This window comes from Anolis carolinensis, unplaced genomic scaffold (genome assembly GCF_035594765.1).
Source record: "Anolis carolinensis isolate JA03-04 unplaced genomic scaffold, rAnoCar3.1.pri scaffold_21, whole genome shotgun sequence".
Classification (NCBI taxonomy): domain Eukaryota; kingdom Metazoa; phylum Chordata; class Lepidosauria; order Squamata; family Dactyloidae; genus Anolis; species Anolis carolinensis.
This window is the reverse complement of record NW_026943831.1, coordinates 122501-143231: the sequence shown is the minus strand read 5'-3', so window position 1 is coordinate 143231 and position 20731 is coordinate 122501. Positions and strand designations below refer to the sequence as shown.

At 45.6% G+C, this 20731-nt stretch overlaps 1 protein-coding gene across 1 annotated transcript in view; it reads right to left on the bottom strand.

Moving 5' to 3' along the window:
- tmem8b (transmembrane protein 8B) overlaps positions 1–20731 on the bottom strand; it is a 43873-nt gene that overhangs the window by 19185 nt on the left and 3957 nt on the right. The window contains exons 2-5 of the mRNA XM_062966488.1: positions 14272–14461; positions 6889–7096; positions 3726–3859; positions 502–779 (exon numbers count right to left, since the gene is read on the bottom strand). Of these exons, the coding sequence (XP_062822558.1) occupies positions 502–779; positions 3726–3859; positions 6889–7096; positions 14272–14461 (810 nt within the window). The remainder of the gene's footprint in view (positions 1–501; positions 780–3725; positions 3860–6888; positions 7097–14271; positions 14462–20731) is intronic.

The window sequence follows — 20731 nt, the reverse complement described above, 5'->3', positions numbered from 1 at the left end:
TTATTCTTGTACCCCGCCCCATCTCCCCGAAGGGACTCGGGGCGGCTCACATGGGGCCTTGCCCAACATCACAATATAAAATCAAAACAAAAACACAAATTTACAACAATAAATCAGCAATATCGGTAAAACAATCGAAAAGGACAATAAAATGTTAAAACAGATATATCAAACACAAGTCTGGGCCGAAAGGTGAATGTGTCAAATCGGGAGGAGATAGTTACATAATTGACAGTCAATTACATTAAGATTTTACAAATTAAGCACTAAAACCTCATGTTTTACAACAAATCAACAGAAAAAGCAGTACAATACTTTGCGGAGGCAGGCCGCAGGAGACAGGAGTTGCCTCGATGACGCCCCCAACAAGATGGCGCCACAGGCAACTGCCTAGTTGGCCTGGTGGTTGAACCGCCTCTGCCCATGTGCATGCACATACATGCACATCCAAACATGGGTGCTTGACACACATGCATGAATTTGCCCCTTGCGCTCGCTCACCTTTGAGCTGGACCACGAGCTGGAAGCTGAGGTTGGCAGTGTGGCCGGGGAGCCTCTCCAGGAGCAGGAAGTACCAGCTCTGCCAGAAGGGCAGATCCAGGATGAGGCGGCAGGGGGGGCGCCCGGCCCGGCAGTCCACGGCGGAGGAGGCGTTGTGCAGCGGGGGGGCCTTGCCACGCAGCTTCAGCCACAGCGGGCAGCCCTCCCCACTTGGGACGGACGGGCGGCAGTTGCGCACCTGCACCTGCACCTGGAAGGTGTGGCTGGGCACAAAGAATCTCCAAAAGCAGAGGGAGAAGGAGAGGGTTACCTGGCGCTTTGGGCCTCCACCTGAACCCCACTCTCACCTAGGGGCGGCTCAAGCGGTAAGTAAGTAAGTAAGTAAATAAGTAAAAGTTTATTTGTATCCCGCCCTCTCTCCCGAAAGGGACTCAGGGCGGTTTCCAATATAAAATCAGCATAAAACATTGTACAATAAAACACTGAAAACCCTATAAAACGCTATAAGAATTAAAAACAATAACAAAACATAACAATTGACTAAAACAATCACATAAACAGAAGGAATATAATCACTCAAATAACATATGAATCTGCAAAGAAGAAAGAAAAAAGACCACTGGGATGGAGGAGAGGATGGCCTGGAGGGACCACTAGAACTAATATACAATGTTATATTCTAAGATACTTTGGGGCAGAGGAATATAGTGCAATGTTTCAAGTCAAAGAGATGGCCTGTGCAACTGCTATAGCTATGGGCTCGGTTATCCAAAGGCGCAGCGGAAGAGCCAGGTTTTAAGCAGCTTTTTGAAGGAAGCCAGGGTGGGTGCTTGCCGGATCTCCTCCGGAAGGGAATTCCAGATCCAGGGAGCAACAATAAGCCAACTACGCATTTGCGGAAGGCGCCATCCTCTAGGGGGCGCAGTTGAGGCGCATTCAGGCGCCCCGACTCCAGCTGCAAAAAGAGGGAGGGAAACGCCGCTTCTCTCCTCCCCAAAGTGCTGGCCTCCTTCCTTGTTGCAAGGGAGGAGGCTGGGGCTTGATGAAGAGAGAAGTGATTGGTTTTGGGGGGGGGCATAAATACTGCTTGCTTACACTTGAAAATTACCTAGGGCCGGCTCTGACTGACAGATTGTTTGGCCAGCCTGAAACATTCTGGCTTCATCTCAGTTTCCTGGCAGATGTTGATTCTTCTTCTTATTTATTTATTCATTATTTTATTTAAAACATTCTCCTATGCTTCAAGTGTCCATCCACCACCATTCCCCAGGATCTGCCATTTTTACTCAGCATTCACACACATGTATATGCATTCATCCTCATACATCCAAATATTGCCATATCCTTTTCTCCCTCCATGGAGAAGCACCTGCTTAGGCCAGACCCTGCTTTCCTTGCAAATCTGCCAACACATTGTTCCAAAACGCCAAAAGGCCAAAAGTTCTTCTTTCCTTAAGAACAATGCCAAGGATCAGACACCTGTTTTGCATACAGCAGAACCTGACTACTTGCAATACATATCATGACTCCAAAATGCATTCCTTCGTCTTCCTTTGAGAAAAGGAGCCCAAAGTGACCAGACTCTGCGTTTCATTGCAGATCTCACACTCCCTATGCACCATCTCTGCTGAGCATGGTGGGTGAACAGCTTGCTGTCTGTCACACTTTTGGATTGTCATAAGGTCTATTATATAGCAATACTTTTTTGATGTTGTCCACAAGTTCTAAACTACTGACAACAGGGGCGGCTCAAGCGGTAAGCGAACTGCACATTTGCGGAAGGCGCCATCCTCTAGGGGGCGCAGTTGAGGCGCATTCAGGCGCCCAAACTCCCGCTGCAAAAAGAGGGAGGGAAACGCAGCTTCTCTCCTCCCCAAAGCACCAGCCCCCTTCCTTCTTGCAAGAAAGGAGCCCGGCGCTTTGGAGAGTGAAACACCGCTTCTCTCCTCCTCAAAGCACCGGACTCCTTCCTTGCTGCAAGGGAGGAGGCCGGGGGCTCGACGAAGAGAGAAGTGGCGAGTGATTGGTTTGGGGGGGGGGCATTACTTTTCATTCAACACTCAAACATGGCCAAACTTGTCTGCGCAGATGGCCATGCAGCCTCTATAACCCAGGAATGGAACTCATACAATAATTCACATATTCGTATCTTAAGTTTCTTTTAAAAAACCTCTGAAATTTCTCGAAGACGTCTCGCAGTAGTCATCTTGGGAGCCTCTAAATCTTGGAACAAAGCAGCAAGTGTGGACAATGGAGGCAGAAATCCTGTGACCAACAGGTCTGTATGTGGACATCTTTTTTGCCCCTGACTAAAACCCGTGATTTGATGCTGCCTGGAAGAGTTGGAAAAATTTCATCCTGTACTGCTTAAGTCTCTATGGTTAGATAGGAAGCCTAGAAAAGAGTTAGGGACACCTTCCCCAGTTCTATGCATGCTCTGATTAGGCTTTACTATTGTTTCCGCCTTCCTGTCCTATTTAGGTCAATCCACCCTTTGATGCTTTAGAAATGTGATCTCTCCTAGGGTTGATGTAACTTCCCAATTTGGCCTTTGGAATGTTTATGGCCCTAGAGAAGAAGCGACCCACGAGCTTGGTCGCCATTCCATCTTCCTGCTTTGTTCCAGAGAGAGGACGCACTTTGTCCCTCTCCTAGCCAAGATGTAGCTATCTAGATCTTTGTTATTTCGATCCGTCTATGTGTATTAGATCTGATTAGATTAGATAGTTAGCTCCAAGCCTTTTCTATCCATCAATGGATTTCTTTTTACCTCAATAAATGCTTTTAAACTTTGAAGCTAACTTTGCGGTCCTTTGCCGTCCTGAATACACAAAGGTTTTCAAGACTCACACCGCGTAAGTCTCACTGCTGCATTGGAAGAAATGCTTCCATTTACTCTGCTATTTTAATGGGAATTTACCTCATAAAGGAGGTGATTTGAGCTTGACGGCTCATCAATTCCCAACAGGAAGCGCCATTAGACACACCTTAGACACAATGCTATCCCTTCCCAATTCCTTCACTACTTTTCACTCTCTCCTCCCTGCTCTTAAACCTATTCTCAAAGCTTTCTTCTTACAACATCCACACTTTTAAAATCTCAGCCTCTTCAATGCCATTCGAATGAGATGGCTGTTGTTCTTCCCCAAAGGTCCATGGGGAAGGATGCCCCTTGCACAGCCTTCCCTTGGGGTCCCACCCGTGGCCTTGGGGCCCCGACTCACTTGTAGAGGAGGGAGCGGTTGTGTGGGGAGAGGAGGTGCTCGGTCACGTATCCCGGGTACAGGACGCCGATGCCCAGCAGGCGCTGGACGATCAGCTGCGGCTGGAAGAGGTACTGGCAGTCCTTGGCCAGGCCCTGCAGTGGGGCAGAAGAAGAGGGGGACACAGTCAGAAGACTCCCAGAGTTGGACACACAAGGACGATCCAGCCCAACCCCATCCTGCCATGCAAAGAGACCCCCTTCCCCACTGCCTCGGCTTCAAACGGACTCCAAGGCAGCAGCACATCCGACAGCTGAACAGCTCTCACTGTCAAGATGTTCTTCCTAATGTTGACCCCTTGGTCTGTAACGTAGTTGAAAACAAACTTGACAGTAGAGTCTCACTTATCCAAGCTAAACGGGCCAGCAGAAACTTGGATAAGCGAATATTTTGGATAATAAGGAGGGATTAAGGAAAAGCCTATTAAACATCAAATTAGGTTATGATTTTACAAATTAAGCACCAAAACATCATGTTATACAACAAATTTGACAGAAAAAGTAGTTCAATGTGCAGTAATGTTATGTAGTAATCACTGCATTTATGAATTTAGCACCAAAATATCACAATATATTGAAAACATTGACTACAAAAATGCATTGGATAATCCAGAACCTTGGATAAGCGAAGCTTGGATAAGTGAGACTCTACTGTATTATTAACTGCATTTCTATACCGCTTTTCTTACCCCTGGGGAGACTCAAAGTGGTTTACAACATAATAAATGGCCAAATTCAGTGCCTCACATATATATAAAATTATATCACATATCAAAATCAAAATCATATAACTGTAGATTAGACCATTAAAACTATAAAAACATCAAACATAAACATAAGCATGAAACGTGTTGCCCAGAATTGCAAAAAAAAAAAAAAGCAACCAAACAAACCATGAACAACAAAATAAAGCTAATTTCACTCATTTAAGCCTCTAATATTGTTGTTGCTTTTATTGTTGCTTTTATTGTTTTTATTGTTATTTTAAAGCCAAGTGTATTGTTTTAATCTATTTTTGTAAACCGCTCCGAGCCAAACCGGGAGTAGCGGTATATAAGTTTAATAATAAATAAAAATTAAAAAATAATAATAATAAAAGCAGTGCTAGAAGGTCTGAATTAAGGTTTACGCACGAGGTTCCGGATGAATGGATTTAATTATTATATGTTTTAAAGTTTTATATGGTATTTTAATAGTATTATTAAATTGATTTGTATGTATTGTTTTGATTTTAATTGTGTTTTGGGCATTAAATTTTGGCAATCTCTGTAAGCCACCCTGAGTCCCCTCAGGTGAGAAGGGCGGAGTATAAATATTGTAAGTAAATAAATAAATAGATAAGTAGCAGAGAAGCAACAATGTCAAGATGTACAGAAGGGCTGGTGGCTACAAGACAGTATCTGCAGAGGCATAGAAGATGCTTCAAGGTGTGGAAGTCAACCCAGAGAAGCCTTGGGGCACCTCACTTTCTGCTTAAAATGCTAACTTTGCAAGTGAAGTCAAACACTAGCTTCCTTCCTTCCTTCCTTCCTTCCTTCCTTCCTTCCTTCCTTCCTAGACCAACATGTGGAAGCCCTTGTTATAACATCTCACTGCAGGAGAAAACGGACCGGGAGGGGGGCATACAGAAATGCATCCTGCCTTGAACCAGGTCCACGTTCCCACCCTTGCCTTCCACATCCCGATGCCCTCCAGGTGTGATGATAGCTCAGGCATGGGCCAACTTGGGCCCTCCAGGTATGGTTTTAGGAATGGCGGGAGTTGGAGCCCAAAACACCTGGAGGGAGGGCCCAAGTTGGCCCAGGCCTGTGATAGCTTAATAATATACGGGGCTCCTTTCCATGGATTAAGTGGAGCTTGTGATCTTCTTTAAACTCATCTATGTTCACAGCTTAGGAACCGATTAATCATAAAAATAAAGGTGTCAGAAGTCTGTCAAAATACTTAGGAGCCAAGAGGAAAATGAAGAAGAAGAAACACTCCAGGGTCAAAGGGACTGGTCAGAAGGGGCTGGAATTGTAGTTGTATCCTACCTATACTCCATCATATTCTGTCTTATCAAAACAATGTGTCTTGCCAAGATGCCTATGAGACATCAGGAAAAGAATACAGGCATTTTTCAAAGACCTAGATTATAGTCTCAGGAAATTCCCTTGAAACTTTGTCACCACCTTATTGCAGGAGTGCAATCATAATAGAATGCATGGTTCAAGGCTGGGTTGCAGCCCACAACAGGGAAGGCAATGTTGTGGCTCAGTCTGATGATGGAGGAGGATTTGGGGTTTCACAGTCTGAAAATGTTGTACGGTCTGAGCATCAGGAGACTCAGGCAGGGAGCCAAGATGAGCTCGCAGGCCAAGAAGAGAGAGCAGAGGCTTCAGATCAGCGTGACCCTGCACAGCTTTCAGAGCGGGAGGAGGGCAGTCAGGAGAGTCAACAACAGCCAGGGGTTTCACTCTCAGATAGTGATAATGAATGCAATTAGACAGAAATACAAGGCTGCTTCTGAGAACCAGACTCCCCAGGCGTTCTCCAAGGATTGCGGCCAAAAGGCTGGGAACCCAAGGCCAAAGAAATGCGTTCATGTCTTGCAAAAATGAGTAAATAGAAGGGATGTGAGGACAGCATTTCAGATCAAGCAACATTGCTTTTAGAGCAAGATCTCCCGCTTTGTTCCTGTTTCAAGCCTCAAGTCCTAGTTCAGGTTTTGCCTATGTAATTTGGGAAACTATTCTTGCCTTCATGTTCCTGTTTGTATCATGTACTTTGGATTCTGCTTTGAAGATCATGTTCCTGTTTTAAGCCTTGCCATCTAGGGGTTTACTTACTGTTTCCTGGGACATTGGATCCTATTTTGATTATTGCATTTCCTTATTGCATCTTTACCTTACTTTTTGCTACCTTTTACCAATAAACTGTTTATACCAAGTCTGTCTCTGTGGTGTGTGTTGAGAGCAAGGTGGACCTTCGCTGGGGGGCAACAGGCAGTAGTACAGAAATACCCAGCTAGAGCTGCAATGTAGGGTCCTAAAGCGAATTGCAGACATCCCACAAAGCCCCTGTTCATTTTTTAAAGGATTATTATATTCCGAGGGGCTGCAATGGGCCCCTTGCTCTGTGCCCACCTTGACGGAGATCTTGCCCTGTTCCTTGGGCAGGTGGGCGGCCAGGAACCAGTCGCCAGGCAGTGGGCTGGTGATGTTGAAGACCCCCGTGGTCCGGTTGGGCAGCGTCCAGGTGAGGGTCAGGGCGAAGGAGCCCGGCACGGCCGTCTCCCCGGGGAAGTGGGTGCGCAGGGGGTTGATGACCGGCGGAGCCCCCGAGCGGAAATACCTACAAGAAGAGAAGGGAGCAGGTCAAAAACAAGTCAAGCCAAACACAACTTATCTCTTTTTTGATAGTGTCAAGTGTAGTAGAATCAGAGAATGCTGTGGATTGATCATATCTCCATTCTGGTAGGGTCTTGCACAAGGTTCCCAAAAAATGTGTAGTAAAATGTGAGCTGGACAATGTTCCTGTTTGGTGGGTTGGGAATTGATTGACAGGGAGAACTCCAAGCTTGCTTCTATCCAATGGCTCCCTCATCCCAGAGAGAAGGGACCCATGGGATGCCATAAAGGGGCCAGGCTGTGGCGCAGGCTGGTGAGCAGCTGCAATAAATCACTCTGACCATGGGGTCATGAGTTCGAGGCCAGCCCGTGGCGGGGTGAGCACCCGTCAATTAAAAATAAAAAAATAGCCCCTGCTCGTTGCTGACCTAGCAACCCGAAAGATAGTTGCATCTATCAAGTAGGAAATAAGGTACCACTTATAAAGTGGGAGGCAAATTTAACTAATGAGAAAGTGCGGTCAGAGTGGATGATGAAGCAGCTGCTCCCTCCTGTGGCCAGAATGGAACATCCCCTCAGGAGAAGGTTAAATTGCCTCTGCGTCTGTCTCTGTCTCGGTTCTATGTGTATATGGGCATTGAATGTTTGCCCTATATGTTTATAATGTGATCTGCCCTGAGTCCCCTTCGGGGTGAGAAAGAAGGGCGGAATATAAATACTGTAAATAAAATAAATAAATTAAAAGAGGGTCCTGTCCTGGGCCTGTTCAGGATCTTTATTGATGACTTGCTTGATGGAATAGAAGACATGCTGATCAGATTTGAAGATGGCACCAAATTGGGAGGGAGAGCTCACTCCCCAAAGGAGAGAATCAGAATCTAAAATGACATGAACAGATTAGAGAGCTGATTGGCCCATACACAACAGGGAGAAATGTATGGTACTACACCCTGGCTGTAAAAATGAAACGCACAGATTAAATCATAGAGTTGGAAGAGACTCCATGGGGCATCTAGTCCAACCCCCTTCTGACATGCAGGAACAGCACAATCAAAGCACCCCCGACAGATGACCATCCAGCCTCTGTTGAAGGCACACAAAAACAATCCTAATTTTGGATTATTTCATCATAGTCTGCCCCCCCCCCCCAAACAGTGTGAGGGACCGTGAACTGGCCCTCCACTTAAAAAGTTTGAGGACCCCTGGTTTAAAGGAAGGAGCCTTCACTACACTCCGAGGCAGAGAGTTCCACTGTTGAACAGCTCTCCGTGTGGTCAGGAGGTTCTTCCTAATGTTCAGGTGGAATCCCCTTTGTTTCCTCTAATCTGAACCCATGGCTCTAGGGTAGAAAGAAACCAGGTCTTCTCCCTCTTCCTTATCACATCGACACTTAAGTAGGGGTCCAGAAAAGGGTGAAAGTTCCTTCTCTGGACACCTATGAGGACTGTGTATGTTTGGCTTGGAGAAGACAAGGCTGAAAGAGGACATAAAGTGAGCCATGTTTAACTATTTGCAAGGAGGTCACCTTGAAAGGGAAAGATCTGGAGAGCAGGACACAATGGATTCAAGGGGTCGGAAAAGAGATTCCACCCAAACATGAGGAAGAAACTCCCGGCAGTCAGGGCTCTTTGGCTGTGGAATTCACTGCTGCCTGGGACTCTGATGGTGCCTCCTTCTCCTAAAGAAGAGGCTGGATGGGCATCTGGGCTGTGGTGCAGCTGGTTAGTAGCCAGCTGCAATTAATCACTACTGACTGACAGGTCATGAGTTCGAAGCCCGGGTCGGGTTAAGCCCCTAACCATTAAATAGCCCGGCTTGCTGTTTACCTAAGCAGCCCAAAAAACAGTTGCATCTGTCAACTAGGAAATTTAGGTATGCTTTATGTGGGAGGCTAATTTAACTAATTTACAACACCATAAAACTGCCAGCAGCACGCGGAAAGGAATGAGGAAGTACAGTCACTAGTGGACGGTGAAGCAACAGCTCCCCCTGTGGCCGGAATCGTGAAGCTGGAAATGTTAAATTGCCTCTGTGTGTGTCTATACTGTACATTGTTATTGTTGGGAATCACCCTGGACTACTCAAGTCTAAATGTAGTTAGATAGATGATAGAGTTAGATTGAGGGAATCCTTTCCCTGTTTCCAAAGCATGCCTAGACAGGCTTTACTGTGTTTCCCTCTATCCTGTTTACATCACTTTACATTCACTTTACATCCTTTACTTTGAAGTTAGTAGAAATGTGAATCTTTAAGGACACTAACTTCTCATTGGTCAGAATGTCTTTTCTGGCCCCAATAAACTGGACCATGAGGTTAGAACCATTTTGGTTCACTCTTCTCCCTTTGTTCTTCAAGCTAACAAGAAGCATCTCGCCGTCTCTCCTGGCAAGATGTAACTATTTAGATGTTTGTTATTTTTCCTTTCTTATTTTTCCTTAGAAACCAGTCTAGAGTAGACTAGACAGCTCCCAAGCCTTTCTATCTACAATGGAGTTCTTTTTACCTGAATAAATACTTTTTGAACTTTTACTGAGACTCTGCAATCCATTGCAATCCTAAATGGTCAAAGGCTTCTATTTACCCACCCCGTGTAAGTAACTGCTGCATTTGAAAGCTTTGCTTTTGCTACTCTGCTGATTTTTGGTGGAATCTGCCCCAGAGAGGGTTAAATTGAGTCTAACCGCTCAGAGATTACCACAACAGTTTGTCTGATGGCATTGAATGTTTGCCATGTATATGTTCATTGTGATCCGCCCTGAGTCCCCTTTGGGGTGAGAAAGAAGGGTGGAATATGAATACTGGGCCCGGGCTGTGGCGCAGGCTGGAGAGCAAGCCAGCTGCAACCAGCTGCAATGAATCACTCTGACCAGGAAGTCATGAGTTCGCGGCCGCTCGGAGCCTATGTTTGTCTGTCTTTGTTCTATGTTAAAAAGGCATTGAATGTTTTCCTATATGTGTCATGTGATCCGCCCTGAGTCCCCTTCGGGGTGAGAAAGAAGGGCGGAATATAAATGCTGTCAATAAATAAATAATAAATACTGTAAATAAATAAAAATAAATAAATCTGTTGGAAGGGCTTGGGTTGTATCTCCTTTGGCAGAAGGGGGCTGGACTGGATGACCATTGAGGTCTCTTCCCATTCTTCCCTTGGGGTCTCTTCCCGTTCTGATTCTATGTTTCTATGAAGGGGAAGGAAGAGAGGGAGGCAGACTTTCAGGGGTCCAACTCGTATTCCGGATCCGGGGGGCAGGTGGAAAGGAGGCAGGTGCATCACCTGTCTGTCCCCCAAACTCTGCTTCCTCCTGTATTCTCCCAGCCCTGCTGAGCGATTAATATGGCTTTCCGGTGCTCTCCTCCTCCTCCTCCTCCTCCTCCTCCTCCTCCTCCTCCCTGGCATGTGTGTGTGTGCTGCTGCGTGTGCCTGGCTCCATTCCGGAGTAGCAGAGGGAGGAGTAATGACAGGGTAGGGAGGCAGGTGTTTAATGTCTGGGAAGCTCATCAAAACATGCCAGGCAAATGTTCACAATTCGTCTTCCTTGCCATGCATCCGGGCGGAGGGGGAGAGGCTGCCATGCGCCCATCAGGACACGGTGTGCATCTCGGAAGCAGCATCAGCTGCACCGCTCCACATCCATTTGGGGAACTAAAGGGCCACTGTGCTGATCTCTCAGTCATAAAATAATAAAATCATAGAGTTGGAAGAGATCCCAAGGGCCACCCAATCCAACCCGCTACAACCTTCTGCAAGCCTCCTATACTAGTTATTTGTTATATATATAACTAGCTGTGCCCAGCCACGCGTTGCTGTGGCATTTTCTGGTGGTGTTGGTGAGAAATTGTTGAGGTAGTGGTGGTATTGAATGTCTCTTGTATGGCAGTCTTTATGTTTAGTATGCACACTGAAGTGGATTATATGGCAGTGTGGAGTCAAGATAATCCAGTTCAAAGCAGATAATATAAGATTCTAAATGGGTTATATAGCTGTGTGGAAGGGCCTTAAATCTACACTGCCATATAATCCAGTTAAAATCTGATAATCTGTGGAAGAGGCCTAAGTGAGGCCTAACTGTGCCTGTCCCCTGGGCTAAGTAGGTTGCTAGGAGACCAAGTGGGCGGAACTTAGCCTTGTAACTGGCAGCAATTGGATAAAAACTATCATTCCTCTCCCTGTAATTAGGACTTTATTTTTCTTTTCTTTTTGTTGTATCAACCTAGAGCCGTGAATGATGGGTTGTGTTGTCGAATTTCGAGGTTGGGGGGCCTGTAGTTTTGTTGTGTTGTGAATTGCCGTGATGCCATCACTCTTTTATATATATAGATTTAGATTGCTTACTGTATTGTAAACCTCTGTTGTGGGAGGGAATGCAGACCATGCGATCAGATTTGGGACTATTCAGACTTGAGGCTTTAAGAGATGCTTTAGACCAGGGGTCCCCAAACTAAGGCCCGGGGGCCGGATGCGGCCCTCTGAGGTCATTTACCTGGCCCCCGCCCTCAGTTTTATAATTTAATATATTGTATATACATATAATATTGATAATAATATTATAATGTAATACAATATAACACTAATAATAATTCCATATAATAATATTAATTATATATTCTATATTACATATAATATTACTAATAATAGTACAGTATAGTGGTATAGTCCAATATAGTAATATTTAATGCTAATATTGTGCTATGCTAATAATATAATATATTGTATGTACATATAATTTCTAAGCCACTCTGAGTCCCCTTTGGGGTGAGAAGGGTGTGATACAAATGTAGTAAATAAATAAATATTAAATAAATAAATTTTAGACTTAGGCTCGCCCAAAGTCCCGGGCTGTGGTGCAGGCGGGAGAGCAAGCCAGCTGCAATTAACTGCAATGAATCACTCTGACCAGGAGGTCATGAGTTCGAGGCCCACTTGGAGCCTATGTTTGTTTGTCTTTGTTCTATGTTAAAAGGCATTGAATGTTTGCCTATATGTGTAATGTGATCTGCCCTGAGTCCCCTTTGGGGTGAGAAGGGCGGAATATAAATGCTGTAAATAAATAAATAAATAAATAAATAAGTCTGAAAGGCACACAACAACAACAACAACAACAATCCTAATTAACTTGACTATCTCATTGGCCAGAAGCAGGCCCACACTTCCCATTGAAATCCTGATAGGTTTATGTTGGTTAAAATTGTTTTTATTTTTAAATATTGTATTGTTCTTTCATTGTTGTTGTTGTTGTTGTTGTTGTTGTTGTTGCACTACAAATAAGACATGTGCAGTGTGTATCGGAATTTGTTGGTATTTTTTTTTTCAAATGATAATCCGGCCCCTCAACAGTCTGAAGGATTGTGGACCGGCCCTCGGCTTAAAAAGTTTGGGGACCCCTGCTTTAGACTTTGGACCCTTGGTTCCAAGAAAGATGCCCTGTGTTACCTGCTCGGAGAAACTACTTCAAATCTATTTGTAACTGGATTGAAAAGCAATCACAACAACATCTATTATAGAACTCCAATTTGCTGATGATAACGTAATCTGTGCGCATTCAGAAGAAGACCTTTTTTTGTGTGTCAGGAGCAACCGGAGTTGCTTCTGGAGTGAGAGAATTGGCCGTCTGCAAGGACGTTGCCCAGGGGACATTGCCCGGATGTTTTGATGTTTTACCATCCTTGTGGGAGGCTTCTCTCATGTCCCCGCATGGAGCTGGAGCTGACAGAGGGAGCTCATCCGTGCTTTCCCCGGGTGGGATTTGAACCTGGCAGCCTTCAGGTCAGCAACCCAACCTTCAAGTCACAAGGCTTTTATCCCCTAGGCCACCGGAGGCCTGCAAGCCAACCTAAACACCTTTGCAGCTTGGCCTCTCATTGAGGAAACCAAAGTGCTATTCGAGCAGTCACCAGCCAATCCCTCTGCACGGCCAGGAATACAGCTTAATAGTGTAATGTTAGAAAATGTGAACCATTTCTGCTCCCTTGGCAGCCACCTCTCCACAAAAGTCGACATTGACACTGAAACACAACTCCGCCTGAGCTCTGCGAGTGCAGCATTTATCTGAATGAAACAAAGAGTGTTTGAGGATCAGGACATCTGTATGGAAACCAAGGTGCTTGTTTATAAAGCCATTGTCCTCCCAACCCTGTTCTACGCCTGCAAAACATGAACTGCCTACAGACGTCACTCTCAACTCCTGGAATGATTCCATCAGTGTTGCCTCCAAAAAAAATCCTACAAATCTTTTGGGAAGACAGGTTGACAAATACCAGTGTACTGGAAGAAGCAAAGACCACCAGCATTGAAGCGATACTCCTACGCCATCAATTCCACTGGACTGAAGGCCAGAAGATCACTGTCTCCCAAAGCAGTTACTATACTCCCAACTTAAGAATGGGAAATGTAATTTTGTTGGACAGGAAAAGAGATTGAAAGATGGGCTAAAAACCAACCTTAAAAACTGTGGCATAGACACTGAGAACTGGGAAGTCCTGGCCTTTGAGTGCTCTAACTAGAGGTCAGCTGTGACCAGCAGTGCTGTGGAATTCGAAGAGGCACAAATAGAGACAAAAGGGAGAAACATGTCAAGAGGAAGAAGCTGCATCCAGCCAACCCTGACCGGGACCGCCTTCTGTCTGGAAACTGATGCCCTCACTGAGGAAGAATATGCGGGTCAAGAACAGGTCTCCACAACCACCTACGCATCCACCACCAAGACACTACACTTGGAGGACCATCATCCTCAGGCTATGAGGGATCGTCTAGTAAGTAAGTTATAAACAATGTACCTGTATGCTGAAGACATGAAGTTTGTAAGTAAACCAACTACCGTATATACTCTGGCTGTTTACTTTGTAGATATCTGTAAACAAAGATTTATTGCCGCTGGGATTCAGCAGATAGGATTGATTATGCTGTCATGATTGTTAGTGCCGCTTGGTAGTCACTAAGTGGTCTAACGGATGAGCAGGAGAGGTGAGACCTGACTCATACATCACCCGGGACGACCAGGGTTTTTTTGTGGTAAAATTAGGTGCCTCGGCTTATATCCGGGTCGGCTTATACTCGAGTATACACAGTATATTATCTGGAAGTCATACCTTCCTAAAAGGCTATGTGTCCAAAAGGTTATGAGTGCCTTTCCCCAAAAGCTTGCCTATTCACACATGCAGAAAACCCCAAAAGGGACTCACACGGTGATGCTCCTGTCCGGACAGTGGTCCCCGAAGGTGCCGCCCTGCTCCTTGAAGGTGATGAGGTTCCAGACGGCCACCACGGTGTCCTCGGGGATGCGGAAGTGGAAGAGCTCGATGCTGGTGAAGGAGCGGAAGGGGTTCAGCTTCCGGGGCGTGCGGGTGAAGTAGTCCGTCACAAAGAGACCCTCTGGGAGGAGGAGGAGAAAGGGGCAAAGGTCAAGGGGCAGCACTGACCCCCCCCCCATCACTACTGTCTCCTGTAGCAATAAAGAGAGATCTGGCCATTCGGGTCTGGGAAGCAATTGGGTCAGGGTTAGAATCAGAACCACAGAATAAAAGCATTGGAAGGGACCTCTAAAGGACATCTAGTCCAACCCCCTTCTGCCTTCACTTCAAAGCAGCCCCAACAGATGGCCATCCAGTTTCTGCTTAAAAGCCTCCAAGGAAGAAGCCTCGACCAGACCAGGCAGAGAGTTCCAATGTTGAACAGCTCTTCTTACAGTCAGGAAGTTCTTCCTAATGTTCAGGTAGATTGAGCATGGGCCAATTTAGGCCCTCCCTCCAGGTGTTTTGGACTTTAACATGCTAATACTTCTGTTGTAATAGCTATGTTTTAGGGGAAGTGTAGTTATGTCATAATTCCCCAAATCTTCACGAGCCATTGGAAACAAGCTTGCATAATTCTGGATTTTTTTCCACCTTCTCATCAACTAGTACTTTCTTCTACAAATGGCAATTATTGCTGAGGATGGTGATTGATGATGGTGTTGATGATGGTGTTGATGATGACTGTGACTGAGGATGTTGATGGTAATGATGATGGTGATTGAGGTTGATGACGGCGAATGAGGATGATGATGATGTTGATTGATGATTTCGATGATAATAATGATGTTTGAAGATGATGATGATGACATTGATTGAGGATGATGATGGTGATGATGATTGATAATGTTGACGATGATTATAGTGATTGAATATGATGATGACTGATTATGGTGGTGATGATGATGATAATGATGATGGTGGTGGTTATGGTGATGATGATGATAATGAAGGTGATTGAAGAAGATTGATTGAAGATGATGGTGGTGATGATGATGATGACATTGATTGAGGATGATGATGATTGAGGGTGATGATGATAATAATGAAGGTGATTGAAGATGATGATGATGATTATTATTATTATTATTGATGTTTATGATGATGATGATGATGGTGATTGAAGATGATGGTGATGATGATGACGACGACATTGATTGAAGATGATGATGATGATGATGATGATGATGATGATTGAGGGTGATGATGATGATAATGAAGGTGATTGAAGAAGATTGATTGAAGATGATGGTGATGATGATGATGACATTGATTGAGAATGATGATGATTGAGGGTGATGATGATGATAATGAAGGTGATTGAAGATGATGATGATGATTATTATTATTATTATTATTCTTATTACTGATATTTATGATGATGATGATGGTGATTGAAGATGATGGTGATGATGATGACGACGACATTGATTGAAGAAGAAGAAGAAGAAGATGATGATGATGATGATGATTGAGGGTGATGATGATGATAATGAAGGTGATTGAAGATTATGATGATGATTATGATTGATGATATTGATGATGATGATGATGATGATGATGATGATGATGATGATGGTGATTGAAGATGATGGTGATAATGGTGGTGGTGATGACGGTGATTGAGGATGATGATGATGGCAGTAACCCATCACTCAGCTCATCCTGGTCAGTGGGTCTCAGTGGAGGCCTTTCATTGACTCTGTTGCATGCTGGCCATACAGCCCCCAAGGGAGTGTGCTTCTGTTCTCTGGGCCTGCCCTGGTGTGGCAGTACTGGTCACTTTCTGGCCAGGAGTGTCCAGTTCCCTTTGGCCACCAGGCATTGGAGATTTTGAAGCAGAGCCTGGACGGCCCTCTGTCAGGAAGGATTGGACGGTGTTTTCTTCCTGCCTGGTGGACTGGGAAGGCTTTGGGGCCCCTCCCAAGGCCAGGATTCCCAAAGCTGTGCCTTTCTTTATGGCAGGTGGGACTGGAAAGCCTCTGGGGGGTCTCTTGCAACTCTAGGATTCTATGATAACTTGCTGAATGGTCTCTCCTCTTTCTTCTTCTTCTTCTTCTTCTTCTTCTTCTTCTTCTTCTTCTCCAGAGTCAGGGCAGAGGGGTCTCTTGGAGGGCTTTGTGTGGGTCTCCCTCCCAGAGAGAAAGTGGGGGCGGGGGGGGGCATCTCTTGCAGCCTTTGGTTCCAATGGGAGCCCCAGAATCATAGAATCCTAGAGTTGGAAGAGACCTCATGGGCCATGCAGTCCAACCCCATTCTGCCAAGAAGCAGGGAGTGGAGGGAAGAATAAAGGCCTGTGAAACCTCAAGGGTCCCTGCCCATATTTGGGGGTACAAGTTTTAAGCCTCCCCGGTCCCCCCGCCCCCTCCTGTGCGACAGATGATGGTGAGGAGGGGAGGGGGAGGAGGCCTCCCCACAGATGGCCCTGGCAGATGGTGAGGGAGGGAGGGGGCTTCTCTGTGTTGCTGGGGGGGGGGGATAATGGCTAGACCTCTGGGAAGGGAAGGCTGCTCAGACTGCCAAATCTCTTTCCGCTCCAGCCTGGGGGGTGGGCTCAGGACTTGGTTGCCCCCTTTTATCCTAAGGGGGGTCAGAGCCCCCCCCCCTCAGGAAAGGCCCTCAGGGAGGGATGTGTGAGCCCCACTAAGCCGTGAAGCATCCCCCTCTGGAGGGTCTCCCCCATACACTGACTATTTGGGGGAGGGGTCAGAGAGGGGGGTCCCATCCCCCCCTTTCTTCTTCTTCTCTTCCTTCCCTTCCCTTTGTGTCTCAATCAAGGGATAAATAAAGACAGGCATTAAAAATGGCCATAATAATAATAGCCATGCTGAGAGTAACAAGACTTCAGCACCACGGACAGCTCCCAGGCCTTCCTCTTCCTCTCGCTCTCCTTCCTTCCCTTCACATCTCAATCCCAGGATAAATCAAAGCGGGCATAAATAAATGGCCATAGTAATAAATGCCCCTGGTGGCACAGCGTGTTAAAGTGCTGAGCTGCAGAACTTGCGGACCAAAAGGTCCCGGGTTCAAATCCCGGGAGCGGAATGAGCGCCCGCTGTTAGCCCCAGCTCCTGCCAACCTAGCAGTTCGAAAACATGCCAATGTGAGTAGATCAATAGGTACCGCTCCAGCGGGAAGGTAATGGCGCTCCATGCAGTCATGCCTATGGCCACATGACCATGGAGGTGTCTACTGACAACGCCGGTTCTTCGGCTTAGAAATGGAGATGAGCACCAACCCCCAGAGTCGGTCACGATTGGACTTAACGTCAGGGGAAAACCTTTACCTTTACCTTATAGTAATAATAATAGCCATACTAAAAGTAATCAGACTTCAGCACCATGGACAGGTCCTAGGCTTTCCTCTTTCTCCCTCCTTCCCTCTCTTTTCTTTCTATTTTCCTCCCTTCCTTCCTTCCTTCCTTCTTTTCGTGTCTCAATCAAGGAATAAATAAAGGCCGGCATAAATAAATGGCAACAACAACAATAATAATAATAGCCATACTGAGAGTAACAAGGTTTCAGCACCACAGACAGCTCCTGGGCCTTCCTTTTCCTCTCTCTTCTTCTCCCTCTCCTTCCTTCCTTCCTTCCTTCCTTCCTTCCTTCCTTCCTTCCTTCCTTCCTTCCTTCCTTCCTTCCTTATTTCTCTCCGTGTCTCAATCAAGGAATAAATAAAGGCCAGCATAAATAAATGGCAACAACAATAATAACAAGACTTCAGCACCACAGACAGCTCTTAGGCCTTCCTCTTCCTCTCTCTTCTTCTCCCTCTCCTTCCTACCTTCCTTCCTTCCTTGCTTGCTTGCTTGCTTTCTTTCTTCCTTCCCTTCGTGTCTCAATCCGGGGATCAATAAAGGCAGGCATAAATGAATTGCCATAATAATAATAGCCATATTGAGAGTAATAAGACTTCAGAACCATGGACAGATCCAAGGCCTTCCTCTTTCTCTCTCTCCCTCTCCTTCCTTCCTTCCTTCCTTCCATCCTTCCTTCCATCCTTCCTTCTTTTCTTCCATCCTTCCTTCCTTCCCTTTGCATCTAAATCCAGGGATAAATAAAGGGGGGCAAAAACAAATGGCCATAATAATTTTTTAAATAGTGTCAGAGAACATCCTGCAAGTCGCTTCTGCTGTGAAAGAATTGGCTGTCTACAGAGATGTTGCCCCTGGGATGCCTGGATGTGTTACCATCCTGTTGGGAGGCTTCTCTCATGTCTCCACAAGCTACAGATGACAGATGGGAGCTCACCCCATCTCACAGATTCAAACCGGCAACCTTCAGGTCAGCAGTCCAGACAGCACAAGGGTCTAACCCATTGCACCATGGCGGTTCCTGCCATAATAATAATGGTCATTCTGAGAGTAACAGGACTTCAGCACTGTGGATAGCCTTCCTCTTTCTTTCACTCTCCCTTTCCTTCCTTCCTTCCTTCCTTCCTTCCTTCCTTCCTTCCTTCCTTCCTTTCTACCTTCTTTCCTTCCTTCATTCTTTCGTTCCTTCTCTTCGTGTCTCAACCAAGACATACATAAAGCTGGACATAATTAATGGCCATAGTAATAATAACAGCCATACTGAGAGTTACAAGACTTCAGCACTGCGGACAGCTCCCAGGCCTTCCTCTCCTTCCTTCCTTCCTTCCTTCCTTCCTTCCTTCTCTTCACATCTCCATCATGGGATAAATAAAGGCGAGCATAAATGAATTGCAATAATAATAATAATAATAATAATAATAATAATAATAATAATAATAATAATAGCAGCCATAGTAAAAGTAATAAGACTTCAGTACCTCGGACAGCTCCTAGGCTTTCCTCTTTCTCCCTCTCTCCCTCTCTCCCTCTCTTTCCTTTCTATCTTCCTTCCTCCCTTGCTTCTCTTTTCCTTCTTCTTCCTTCCTCCTTCTTTGTCTCTCAGTCAAGGGATAAATAAAGGCTGGCATAAATAAATGGACATAATAATAATAATAATAATAATAATAATAATAATAATAATAATAGCCATACTGAAAGTAACAAGATTCCATCTTGCAGATTGGAACCAGCAACCTTCAGGTCAGCAGTCCAGCAAGGCACAAGGGTTTAACCCATTGTGCCATCACAATAATAATAATAGCCATACAGAGAGTAACACGACTTCAGAACCGTAGACAGATCCCAGGCCTTCCTATTTCATTCGCTCTCCCTCTCCTTACTTCCTTCCTTCCTTTCGAGTCTCAACCAAGACATACATAAATGGCCATAGTACATAATAGCCCTACTAAGAGTAACAAGACTTCAGGACCACGGACAGCTCTGGACAGCTCCCAGGCCTTTCTCTTTCTTTCGCTCTCCCTCTCCTTCCTTCCTTCCTTTCCTTCCGTCCTTCCTTCCTTCCTTCCTTCCTTCCTTCCTTCCTTCCTTCCTTCCCTCCTTCCTTCCTTTCTTCTCTTCGAGTCTCAACCAAGACATACATAAATGGCCATAGTACATAATAGCCCTACTAAGAGTAACAAGACTTCAGGACCACGGACAGCTCTGGACAGCTCCCAGGCCTTTCTCTTTCTTTCGCTCTCCCTCTCCTTCCTTCCTTTCCTTCCGTCCTTCCTTCCTTCCTTCCTTCCTTCCTTCCTTCCTTCCCTCCTTCCTTCCTTTCTTCTCTTCGAGTCTCAACCAAGACATACATAAATGGCCATAGTACATAATAGCCCTACTAAGAGTAACAAGACTTCAGGACCACGGACAGCTCTGGAAAGCTCCCAGGCCTTTCTCTTTCTGTCGCTCTCCCTCTCCTTCCTTCCTTTCCTTCCTTCCTTCCTTCCTTCCTTCCTTCCTTCCTTCCTTCCTTCCCTCCTTCCTTCCTTTCTTCTCTTCGAGTCTCAACCAAGACATACATAAATGGCCATAGTACATAATAGCCCTACTAAGAGTAACAAGCTTTCAGGACCACGGACAGCGCCGGACAGCTCCCAAGCCTTTCTCTTTCTTTCTTTCTCCCTCTCCTTCCTTCCTTTCCTTCCGTCCTTCCTTCCTTCCTTCCTTCCTTCTCTTCGAGTCTCAACCAAGACATACATAAATGGCCATAGTACATAATAGCCCTACTAAGAGTAACAAGACTTCAGGACCACGGACAGCTTTGGACAGCTCCCAGGCCTTTCTCTTTCTTTCTCTGTTCCTCTCCTTCCTTCCTTCCTTTCCTTCCTTCCTTCCATCCTTCCTTTCTTCTCTTCGAGTCTCAACCAAGACATACATAAATGGCCATAGTACATAATAGCCCTACTAAGAGTAACAAGACTTCAGGACCACGGACAGCTCTGGACAGCTCCCAGGCCTTTCTCTTTCTTTCGCTCTCCCTCTCCTTCCTTCCTTTCCTTC